This window comes from Colobus angolensis, unplaced genomic scaffold (assembly GCF_000951035.1).
Source record: "Colobus angolensis palliatus isolate OR3802 unplaced genomic scaffold, Cang.pa_1.0 Scaffold254, whole genome shotgun sequence".
Lineage (NCBI taxonomy): Eukaryota > Metazoa > Chordata > Mammalia > Primates > Cercopithecidae > Colobus > Colobus angolensis.
The window spans coordinates 992,704-1,005,565 of record NW_012115755.1 but is presented as its reverse complement, the minus strand read 5'-3'; the positions used below and the strand labels follow the sequence as shown (position 1 = coordinate 1,005,565).

General features: G+C 42.7%; 1 protein-coding gene across 1 annotated transcript in view; it reads right to left on the bottom strand.

Moving 5' to 3' along the window:
- Window positions 1–70: 70 nt before the first annotated feature.
- Window positions 71–12,862, bottom strand: part of SIMC1 (SUMO-interacting motifs containing 1) — a 66,862-nt gene continuing 54,070 nt past the window's right edge. Inside the window, exons 9-11 of the mRNA XM_011946832.1 lie at window positions 9,112–9,268; window positions 8,842–8,926; window positions 71–878 (exon numbers count right to left, since the gene is read on the bottom strand). Coding sequence (XP_011802222.1) covers window positions 616–878; window positions 8,842–8,926; window positions 9,112–9,268 — 505 coding nt within the window. The 3' untranslated portion in view covers window positions 71–615. The remainder of the gene's footprint in view (window positions 879–8,841; window positions 8,927–9,111; window positions 9,269–12,862) is intronic.

Here is a 12,862-nt window from a genome sequence, read left to right as displayed (position 1 = left end):
TGTGGCTTTTTTTTTGTCCTTTTAACAATAGTTATTCCACTCTGCCTACCCAGAGTCACAGTGAACTTGGTATTTTGAAAAACCATTGCCTTTTTATTGTCTCCTTTTAACATCAAATATTTTATAATACACTTGATCCTTTGGTTTCTACCCTCTATTTATTATAAAGTCAAATTAATAGGCAATATAATAGGTCTAACATAGAATGCTTGCATTTCATTAGGGAAAAATGAACGTCTCTCCTGAAACAGGTCGTTGGTACCCTGAATGACATAATATTGGTGTATAGAGTGGGTTCAGCAGAGGGATTTTTCCACATCTTGAATGAAAATGTTAAACGTGGTGCACACAGTATTAACCTGTTTCAAAAAAAGTATAAATAATTTATTAAAAAATATATATACCTTGTATATTTAAGCCATATTTGAGAATAGGCTAGGATAGGATTATTTAAAAAAAGATATTTATACTAGAGTTAGAAATTACAACCTACTGATTAAATAATATAGGTTTGGTCTTGTAAGATTTTAGCCACTTTTCCTACTTTTGGAGCTTTTAAGTAGTTGGAGATAAGAGTTCAGGAGGTATTCTTGGCATTCAGTGCTTGGCAGGCCCTCAGGAGCTGCTCCAGCCCTTTTGAGAGGGCTCTGCGTCAGGGTTCAAGTCCGCAGCATAGAAGAGCAGGAGCTTCAACAAGTGCACTTTGTCTTGGAGTTGGGGGACAAGAGGCTCCCCCAGCATCTGGATCAGGCGGCTGCGGAAGGCCTCAATCTGCTTCTCTACGTCCACCACTGTGATGTCATCTCCTTGCTGGGGTTTGGGCTTAATCCTTTTGATTATTAAGTCCTTTCGGTCGATCACGGAACTCCTTAAGTGTTCTGCAAGAGGGAAAAAGTCAGTTGGGTGCTCTGAACTGCTTTTTATTCCTTTTTTAAGAAGTCTAATTTTGGTAGGTAGGTAGAGTCTTGGCAAAGACTTGTTGACTAGCTACAGGGATACAAGTCGAAGGCTATGTGAGTACCTGCAGTAACTCCACTTCCAGAAGGCCCTTTGTTCTCGGTTCTCTAGGGTCCTTAAGTTTTACATTAAAGTGATATGGTTTGGATCTGTGTCATTTTTTATGATCACATAAAAAGCGGTCAAAAAATGAAAATACTGGGGAAACAATCAGACATCTTCATCTATTCCATGTTCTAGCCAGTAGTATTTAACATGAGTATGATCATGAATAAACAACTAGATAATCCCAAATTGTAATCCCTAATGTTGGAGGTGGGGCCTGGTGGGGGTGATTTCTCATGAATGGTTTAGCACCATCCCCTTGGTGCTGTTCTAGTGATAATGAGTTATTGTGAGGTCTGGTGGTTTAAAGTGCGTATGTAGCACCTCACTCTTTCTTCTGCTCTGGCCACGTAAGACATGCCTGCTTCCTGTTCAGCCATGATTGTGTTTCCTGAGGCCTCACTACAAGCAAAAGCCACTATGCCTCCTGTATAGCCTGTAGAACTGTGAGCCAATTAAACTTCTTTTCTTTATAAATTACCCAGTCTCAGGGGTGTATGTGTGTGTGTATACTCCTGACCTCAAGTGATCCGCCTGCCTCGGCCTCCCAAAGTGCTGGGATTGTAGGTGTGAGCCACCATGCCTGGTCTATTCCATGTTCTTGTTCTTGTCAACAGTATTTAACATAAGTGTGATCATGAGTAAGCAATTAACAATCTCAGTTATGGGACATTTACAAAATAACTGGCCTGGACTCTTAAAAAATATCTACTATGAAAGACAAGTAAAAGCTGGGAACTGTGCTAGACTGAAGGAGACCAAAGAGTATGACCACCAAGTACAATGCTTCATATTTGACTGTATCCTGGCTCAATCTAAAATCAACCACCAAAAAAGGATATTACTGAGACACTATTAGATAATATGCTATCAAGAACAAGTTTCATGGCTGGGTGTGGTGGCTTATGCCTGTCATTCCAGCACTTTGGGAGGCTGAGGTGGGCAGATCACCTGAGGTCAGGAGTTTGAAACCAGCCTGGCCAATATGGTGAAACCCTGTCTCTACTAAAAATACAAAAAAATTAACTAGGCATGGTGGTGCGTGCCTGTAATCCCAGCTACTCGGAAGGCTGAGGTGGGAGAATTGCTTGAACCCAGGAGGTGGAGGTTGTAGTGAGCCAAGATTGCGCCACTGCACTCCAGCCTGGGCGACAGAGCTAGACTCCACCTCAAAACAAACAAACAAAAAAACAAAACAAGTTTCGTGAGTGTGATAATGCATAGTGGTATGAAGTACAATATCCTTATGCTTAGAGATACATGCTGAAGTACTTAAGCAATAGAATTATAATGGTGTACTTATCAACTGTTACAGAAAAAATGGTACATAAATGGATCGATAGGTAAACCAAATGTGTCAAAATCTTAGCAGCTAATGAATCAATGTAAATGGTATATATATATATGAGCATTCGTTGTACTATTCTTTCAACTTTACCATAGGTCTAAAAATGAAAACACTCAAGAAAACAAAAAGTTAAGGCCATCCACAATAGATTCTAGAAGCATGTGGAATTGAGGCAAATGAGCACAAGGTCACATTAGGCAAATGTATTGAGAGAGTTCTGGGGACTTGAAGACTTCCAGTTGCACATAAGTACACCATCATTTCTCAGTCTCCTCATTTATCAAATGGGGATGATGGCATTTTCACTAGCAGTTATTAAAAGGATTGAGCTACGCTGTGTCCAGATTTAGGACACAGAATATATCATTTTGAGCAGTATATCAGGTTACATTTTCAAGTAATACATTCAATATGTTTTTTTCTCAACTTTCAGATGAAATGACTGAAAAGTAAAATCTCTCAAAACTAAAGTCTGTAATCTGCGAAGAAGTATAGTAAGTATACAACAGCATGTTCACAAAGTCTGGAAACACAGGAAACAAAGCTGCCTCGAGATGGAAGTGCAAGGCCCTTTCAACATTCAAACAGCACACATCTACTGAGCACCTCCTGCACATCTGGAACTGGCTAGAGTCTGGGGACACAGTGGAATTCAGAGCCTTGGGCCCAGTCCTTGTAGACTGATATGCTAGTTGCAGGAAGCCTGACAGTAAGTTAGTCAACAATATTGATTGTAGTCTGTGGCAAATGCAATCAAATAAATAAATCAGATGCGGTGATAAACAGTAACATTTGGGGGAATAAGGGAAACAGCCCACTCTAGCCAGGAAGGGTCTGTGAGCTGAGTACGGACGGATGAGGAGGCAGCCATGCAAAGGTCAAAGGGAAAAGCCATCCTTGGAGAACAACAAGAGCAAATGCCCTGAGGAAAAGCATACTTTGAGAACTAGACAGAAAGTCAGGTAGTAAGTAAGCCTTCTGCCATGGTAAGACGCAGCAAGAAGTCCTTCCCGGGTGCAGCCCCTCAACCTTGGACGTCCCAGCCGCCGGAACTGGGTGGAAGCACTGGGGATGCATATACCACATGTTAATTGCATCCATGGAAGGCAATGGAAATTACATTTGATACCTAAAGTTTTTCAGCTAACATAAAGTAATGACTTTATAAATTGAGAAACTAAAAAAAAATCAGAGTAATAAAAGGGAGAGAAGTACTAGATGAGACTGGAAGGTAGGGTAGGCCACATTATAATGTGGAGTTTGGCCTTTGAGAGCAAAACATGGTATCTATAGACTTAGAGGATTGTAAACAGGGAAATATGAGCTGTTTCATTTGTGACTTGTTAAGAACGGTCTTAGGAAGAAAAGAGCCTTTTTGTAGACTTTGATTTTCTTAAGGCATGTGCCACTCTGAAAAATATAAAAATGATTTTGAAAGAAGTGGGAAAAACGTTGACTGAATAGGGTGGGACAGGGATACTTAGAGGGCAAGCAAGAAGCATCTGGAGTTTATTAAATCCTGCAGGAAAGTTAAAGAAGCGAATGTTAGCAGCGCCCATCTCAGCACTGTCCATGGGGGAGGAAACCCTGGCCAGTGGACTTCAGCCCTGCTGGTCTAGTCAGCAAGGCCTTGGATTTTATGCTTCGGTAAGATGAGAATTGTTATATCAGAGGCTGCTGATTACTGTCTGAGGACATTTAGCATTGAAAAGGGTTTGAGCCATAATGCCTCAGTCAAGATATTTCAGCTGATAGTATTGTTAGTAGTTTTGGATCAATAAAAGAGTCAGCTATTATTTTATCATCATCATCATCACCACCACCACCACCATCATCACTATAGGAAAGGCCTACCTAATATGTCAAACCTGAACTCCTGATCTTCCTTGCAGATCTTTCTCATGTCAGCAATGGCAGAACCCTGGGAGTCATCCTTCAGACTCAGTCACTTAAGCCCTGTCAAAGATATATTCGAAGTGCTTCTGTCCCATCCACTGTCTTCTCCACTGTCCTTCCGTCCTTGCCACACCCTTGTCACCATTACCCCTCCGCCAAATGATTCGCTACACATCAGGTAGAGTGGCCTTTTATATGTGCAGATCTGATCATGACACTCCCTTACTTGGAACCAACCACTTTGATGGCTTCACGCTGTTCTAGGAACAGCTGAATTTCCTTAGCATGGCCAAGATGGCCCTTCACAACCTGCCCCATGGACTACTCTAGTCTCATTTAGTGTTATTCTCCCCTTACTCACTACATCCTTGCCCTGCTAGCTTGTTCTATGTTCCTTGGACTCACTAAGCATCTTTTTGCCTCAAGGCCCTTGGACATGCAGTTCCTTCTTTCTGGAAAACTCTTGTCTTCCCATTTGCCTGGCTAATACCATTACTTCATGTCTTTATTTATTTTTGAGATGGAGTCTTGCTCTGCCACCCAGGCTGGAGTGCAGTGGCATGATCTCAGCTCACTGCAACCTCTGCTTCCCAGGGCCAACTGATTCTCCTGTCTCAGCCTCCCGAGTAGCTGGGATTACAGGCACCCACCACCATACCCAGCTAATTTTTGTATTTTTAGTAGAGATGAGGTTTTGCCATGTTGGCCAGGCTGGTCTTGAACTCCTGACCTCAGGTGATCCATCCACCTCGGCATCCCAAAGTGTTAGGATTACAGGAATGAGCCACCGTGCCGTGCCTACTTAACGTCTTAGATGAGGTATCACTTCTTCAGGGAGGCCTTCCTGGGTCCCTCCAAAAATAGATTTTGTGCACTTGTACTTCCTTCATAGCATTTACTTTAATTGTAACTATAGGTTACTTGTGTGATTATTCATTTAGGACCAACCGATCCTACCTGCTTCTGCTTTTCCCCGTCCATGGACAGGGCTCCTTGCAGGGAGACTGTGTGTGTGACTGTCCTCAGAATGACTGTGACTGACTTCTGTAAGCTATGCTGGCCAGATGAGCAGGATTCAGGAAAAGCATGCATTTGTTCATTTAAGTATTATATGTTCAAATCCCTAGAATTCATACTCATAAACTCCATGACAGGCAGCACTTTGTAATTTTGCAGAGGCTGAAACTTGAGCCACATAGCTATGCAGCTGGGGTGGGGGGACTGAGTCTCTCAGTCGAAGAACAAGAACATGAGCTCAACTGACAGCCCAGAATCCGTGTCTCTGACAGACCTGTTTGAATCCTGGCTCTGCATCTACTTTTCTCTCAACCTTTGTTTTCCCATCTGTAATAGCGGGGTGATACCTTCACAAGGTTTTTGGATTATATAAGCCAGTGCAGGTGAATTTACCTAATCTCTTTTCCTCTCTTCCCCCACGCTGAGAGTTCCCCTAAACAAAGGGAAAGCTTAGGATCTCTAATCCCTTCCCTTCTTCTCCCACTCGTGTAGCTAGACAACTAGTGGCGCTAGACAACTCAGACTAATCTCAAAATGCCCTCAACCACATCCACAGACCACGTGCAGAAAGCAGAGATGATGAAGGGGCCCTCACAGTAAGATGCTTACTGACTGACAAGGATGCTGACTATTGCAGGGAACCATCGGCTGTGTTCTCTGCAGGACAATGTTTTCAAACTACTAGTGCTAATTTTCCTCCTTCCCAACTCTTGGACCTCAAAGAAGCTGGAACGAACATTAAGGATAAAACAGCATTGCAACCCACCCCATTTATTCTTCGTCAGTGTATACTGGTCTGAGGCTTTTCTCTCTCTTATCAAAACATAAAAAATATTCTGTAATAAAAGTAGATTCTGTTTCCATCTTAAGTCATTATTGCCCATGATAGGTGTATTCCCTGGGAATTGAAATAGTAAGGAACAAAAAATGTGAAAGGTGAACTTTATTTTATTTATTTATTTATTTTATTTATTTTATTTTATTTTTATTATACTTTAAGTTCTAGGGTACATGTGCATAACGTGCAGGTTTGTTACATATGTATACTTGTGCCATGTTGGTGTGCTGCACCCATCAACTCGTCAGCAGAAAGGTGAACTTTAAAACAAGCTGTTTAATATTAACCTTTCTGGTACTCTCCAAAACAATTACATAAGCCTCCTTGAGGCTAAGAACACATGGAACTTGCCTTCGGGTCTTTGTTCTGAGAAGGACATGCACCTTTCTTTGAGGGTGCTACAAAATGCACAAACTACACAACCACATATCATGCATGAACTGGACAACATACTCTTTTGTTTATTTTTTTTGAGACAGAGTCTCACTCTGTCGCCAGGGCTGGTGTGCAGTGGTGCGATCTTGGCTCACTGCAACCTCCGCCTCCTGGGTTCAAATGATTCTCCTGCCTCAGCCTCCTGAGTAGCTGGGATTACAGGATCCCGCCACTATGCCCAGCTAATTTTTTGTATTTTTAGTAGAGACAGGGTTTCACCATGTTGGTCAGGCTGGTCTTGAACTCCTGACCTTAGGATTTGTCCACTGTGGCCTCCCAAAGTGCTGGGATTACAGGTGTGAGCCACCATGCCTGGCTGACAATGTACTCTTTTAAGTGTTAGTTACAAGAGTCTGAAACACAGAGAAGACCCTTAGCCTACCTCTGCCCAGGAACACAGGAAGACAGATTCAATAAATATTAAACACTTAATACTTTTTTCACACTCAAGAATAATCCTTGCAAGTTACATACTATAATCCCCATTCTACAGAAGGAAGAAACTGAGGCCTAGAGACATAGTTAGCTGCCCAACACGGAGTAAATGGTGAAGTTGGGATTTAAACTCAGACTTTCTGTCTTAAATCGAGAACTTTTTTTTTTTTAAAAGTTCTCTACAACAGCTTTGTCAATTCCTGGCCTGAGAGGGTCTGAGGGCTATCTTACCTTCCCAAATGCCATTACTGAGTTAAAATAAACCTCAATATGATCATGGGCATGTGCACTTCACTTATACACTTTTGTCGCTTACTATTCGGGAGTAAGTTGCAGACACTGTGCCCTCTACCCTCAGTACTTCAGTATGGATTTCCTGAGGCCAAGGACATTTACTATCACAATCCAGTATGATTATCAAAAATAGGGAATTCAGTATCCACACAATACTGTTATCTAATCTATTAAAGTTTTACCAATTGTTCGAACAATGTACTATAGCCTTGCCCTGCTAGTTTGTTCTATGTTCCTTGGACTCACACTAAGCAACTTCTTGCCTCAAGGCTCTAGGACATGCTGTTCCTTCTTTCTGGAAAACTCTTGTCTCCCCATTTATGATTTCTTTTCTCCTGTTCAGGATTCAGCCTAGGGTCACGCATTGCATTTAGTATTTATGTGCTTTAGTCTCTCTTAAATATGGAAGAGTATCTCAGTCTGTCTTTGTTTTTAAGGCACTCGCACTTTAAAAAAGTACAGGTCAGTTATTTTATAAAAGGTCACTCCATCTGGTTTTGTCTGAAGTGTACTGGCCATTGGATCGCGGTCATAAACTTTTGGCAAGAACATTACATACATTATGATACATCCTTCTCCGTCAATCACTTCCAGGAAAAATGCCGGGTTTCTCCCCTAGCAAGTTACTAGTTTTCCTCTAGTAATTAATAATTCATCAGTTCTTCAGTTTTCCCACAGGCCTCATTAATCCTTGGCTAATAAAATCATTCTCATTTGAAGCAGCTATTCTATCATTATCCTGGTCAACATTTACCTTCTGAGGGCTACCTGGTCTAACTCTCCTACATCGTCACTGGTTACTGGCTTCACCTGTGACCTGAGCAGCTCTGAAGAGCCACTTTCATAGACTTAGGGTATCTTACGTCTTCTGCAAGATGTACATGTTCACCTTGCTCCTGATTTGCTCTGTACTTACATCGTATTGACAGATGTTTACAACATTTACAATGTCCACAGCCACTGAGCAAAGATGCTGCAGTGACAGCCAAGGGAGGATGCCAGGGGTCTTCAGGTCATTCAGGACTCCTTCTCAGGTTCTGATGACTTCTCTGTTTTTTTTTTTCTCTTGAGACAGGGTCTCACTCTGTTGCCCAGGCTGGAATGCAGTGGCATGATCTTGGCTCACTGCAACCTCTGCCTCCCAGGTTCAAGTGATTCTCCTGCTTCAACCTCCTGGGTAGCTGGGAGTACAGGCGTGTACCACTACGCCTGGCTAATTTTTGTATTTTTAGTAGAGACAGGATTTCACCATGTTGGCCAGGCTGGAGGTTCTGATGACTTCTGCTTACCTATACAACCTTACAACTATGAGGACCATGAACTGTTGGCCATAACAAGAATATGTGAATTCTTTTTCACAGTGGTGACTCCAGCTATGTCATTTCTTATCCCTTATAATAAGTCACATACAACCAAGGAACAATGTCAACAAATTAGAATCTCCTGTGTAGTTATGATTAATACAAATGTCCACTGAGACATCCCACAACTCCACTTGTGAATAAACGCTCCTTACCTCTTAAAACATGTTGATAACTGGACAACAGAAACTGCAGATGCTCAACCAATTCGTCCCAAGTCTGCCACTGGCTTTTATCTGACTGTAGAGATAGTAAAATTGATTGATAATAAATGCCTTCCCCAGTTAAAATTTTTGTACAGTTTTCAATTCACCTTCACAGAATGCTCAAACAGTTGTGTTTTAAGATAAAATCCTATGGGAAGGGTTCAGGTTTAGAGCAAAGAAAGGTGCTCTAGGTCTGAAATTGAGCAGGAAAAAATGTACCTGACACTTGAGCAGTGATGTAGAATTATTCAGAAAGTAGAGGGCCTGAGCCAGAGACAGAGGCAGGCGGGTGGGTGTCTCGCAGCTGTGGAGGAATATGATTTCTAACACTTTGCAGCGCAGAAGGTGGCTTTCCATGGTAGTAAAGAACATCTCTCTGTGTGGAGAAGAGGAAGAGGTAGTTAACCACAACTGTGCTTCAAAGAACATAAGCCACAATTCACCCTGAATGGACAACATTTGTCCTAAAAAAGACAGTTAAGAAGGAATACCATGGAGGCCTACAGAATCACAAAACCTGTGGAAAGGGTAGAAATGGGTTTGTTGGATTAGCAATGGCTAGAATGAGGAAAAAGTCTTTCACCTTTGACAAAGACAAGTTTAGGACACATTAAAAATAATTACTACACATTGTAACTATGAGAATTCATCATGAGAACATTTCTGAATGCCTATGATGTGCCAAATACTATTTGGCACAACAAGGAATATTAAGATAAATAAAAGAGGGAGCCACTCTCAAAAAGCTGATAGTTAAACAGGGGCAAGAGGTACACAAAAGGAACTTAAAAACGCGCAGGGCAAGTGTGCTCGTATGCAAAGTACTAGTGGTGCTCCAGAGATACACAGAAGAGAGAGCGCATTTGGTCAGGGGACTGGAAGTGGTCTTCCTATGGAGGCAGAAGCATTGGTGAGAGTGGTCTAGGAGGGGCAAAAAAGGCTCAAGGCAGGAGGTATTTCTTTCTCTCTCTCTCTCTCTCCCTCCGCCCACCGCTCCCTTCCTCCCTCCCTCTCCCTCCCTTCATCCCTCACCCCACACCCTGCCTTTCTGACAGGTCTCACTCAGTCACCCAGGCTGGAGTGCAGTGGTGTGATCATCACACACTGCAGTCTCAATCTCTTGGGTTCAAAGTGATCCTCTGACCTCAGCCTCCCAAGTAGCTAGAACTACAGGAGTATGCCACTGTCCTGGCTCATTATTTTTTTGTAGAGATGGGGTCTCATTATGTTGTCAGGGCTGGCCTTAAACAATCTTCCCACGCTGGCTTCCCAAAGTGTTGGGATTACAGGCATGAGCCACTGTGCCTGGCCATAATATTTTTTTATCTGAAACTATTTTCTCTTCTAATTTTTATGCCAGGGCTTGCTTTATAATCTGCAGATGGTAAACTCAGCGATCTACAAAGGACAAGGACATAATTTCAATATATTCAACACAGTAGGAACTGTAGATAGAATTACCTATAGCAATTCAAATTAAAAATTTAAAACAAGGCCAGGCACAGTGGCTCACGCCTGTAGTCCTAGCACTTTGGGAGGCCGAGGCAGGTGGATTGCTTGAACTCAGGAGTTCGAGACCAGCCTGGGCAACAACGGTGATACCCTGTCTCTACTAAAACACAAAAAATTAGCCAGGCGTGGCAATGTGTGCCTGTATTCCCAGCTACTTGGGAGGCTGAGGCAGGAGAATCACTTCAACCCAGGAGGTGGAGGTTGCAGTGAGCCGAGATCGCATCACTGTACTCCAGCCTGGTCAACACAGCCAGACTCCATCTCAAAGAAAAAGATACAAAGAAAAAAGAAAGGCCAACATCTAGATCCAGCCTCAACACAGTAATTGTTTTGGACTTTCCTTTCTGTCATCCAGAGAAAATACAGAAAACAATCATTTTCAGGCATTGGAGAACTTTCTACAAAGGACTGTGATTTCTTTTTTTTTTTGAGACAAAGTTTTGCTCTTTTGCCCAGGCTGGAGTGAAGTGGCCTGATCTCAGCTCACTGCAACCTCTGCCCCCAACCCCCAGGTTCAAGCAATTCTCCTACCTCAGCCTCCTGAGCAGCTGGGATTATAGGTGCCCACCACCATGCCCAGCTAATTTTTGTATTTTTAGTAGAGATGTGTTTCACCATGTTGGCCAGGCTGCTCTCGAACTCCTGACCTTAGGTGATCCACCCCCACTACCTCCCAAAATGCTAGGATTATATGAATGAGCCACTGTGCCCGGCAGGACTGTGATTCTTGAGAGAAGGGAAACCAAGGTGGTAAACTTCATCTACCTCAGATTTCTTGCTGGGGGCACTTTCTAATGAAGGCAGAGGAAGGTGTGGGTCCAAAACAGAAGACAGTGGGCTTCTTGGGCAGGCAAAACAGAGACTGGAGTTTAGGACAGCTGAGGTGTCTGGAACTCGTGTCAGAGAAGAGGGTGCTCGGGAAATGTGTGTAAGGGAACGGGGAAGCCCCAAAAGCCTGGTGGAGAACAGCTACTAGGGGGCTGCAAGCTGGCTGGGAATTCTGGAGATCTCAGAGTGCTGAAAGATACTGGTGTTTCAAGGAGTCAGTGTGGAGAGATCTCACAAAATATCGTGGACATTCAGTTGAGACCCCAGAAAGACTAAGCCTTAAGAATGTAGCTCCTTAATAAGGGCTGCTGTGGAACCATCCTCACAAATCCTAGAAACAAGCCTCAACAGGAAAAAGCTAATCTGCCAGCAAATTAACTGCCTGCCAGAATAAAAGTCAATGCTCTTTAAAGAAAGAGAGCAAAATCCAGACTCTCAACAATGTAGTGCCCACAATGTCCAGCACACAATAAAAATTACCAGACAAGTAAAAAAACCAGGAAGATGTAATTCATAACCAGGAGCAAATGTCCACAGAAACACCAGGAGGTGATATAAACGTTGGAATTAGTTGTGAGGGGCTTTTAGACAACTATTATAACTATGTTCAAGATTTTCAAAAGCAAGCAAGTAAATTAAGATGTACATAATGAGTGACTAGATGAAGACCTGCAGCAAAAAGAACAAAAAGGAACCAAATGTCAACTCTAGATTCTAAAAATACAATAATAGACTTAACAGCAGATTGGGCGCTGACGGAATAAAAGGAACAGAGATTTTAAAGACGAGAGAGAGAGAGGGAGAGAGAAAACAAAATAAATGAAACTAAACAGCAATAGAAAACATAGAGCCTCAGTGATCTGTGGGACAGATCTATATGTACATTTAGATTCCCAGAAGATAAGAGAGGTTAGGGCAAAAAAAAAAAAAAAATACTAAAAATATATATTTAGACCAGGTGCAGTGGCTCACACCTGTAATCCCAGCACTTTGGGAGGCCAAGGTGGGCAAATCAACTGAGGTCAGGAGTTCAAGACCAGCCTGGCCAACACAGCGAAACCCCGTTTCTACTACAAATACAAAAACTTAACTGGGCATGGTGGTACGCACCTGTAATCTCAGCTACTCGGGAGGGTAAGGCAGGAGAATCATTTGAACCTGGGAGGTGGAGGTTGTGGTGAGCTTAGATTACACCATTGCACTCCAGTCTGGGTGACAGAGGGAGACCCTGTCTCAAACAAAACAAAACAAAACACCAAAAAATCCCCACAACCTGGATGAATCACCAGGGAATTATGCTAAGTGAAGAAAGCCAGTCCCAAAAGGTTACATACCAAATGATTCCATTTATATCATTCTTTTTATTTTTATTTTTGAGATGGAGTCTTGCTCCATAGCCCAGGCTGGAGAGCAGTGGTGCTTGGCTCACTGTAACCTCTGCCTCCAGTGTTCAAGTGATTCTCCTGCCTCAGCCTCCCAAGTAGCTGGGATTACAGGTGTGTGTCACGACACCAGGCTAATTCTGGTTCCCTTTTTTTTTTTTTTTTTGAGATGGAGACTTGCTCTGTTGCCCAGGCTGGAGTGGAGTGGTGCGATCTCGGCTCACCGCAACCTCCACCTCCTGGTTTCA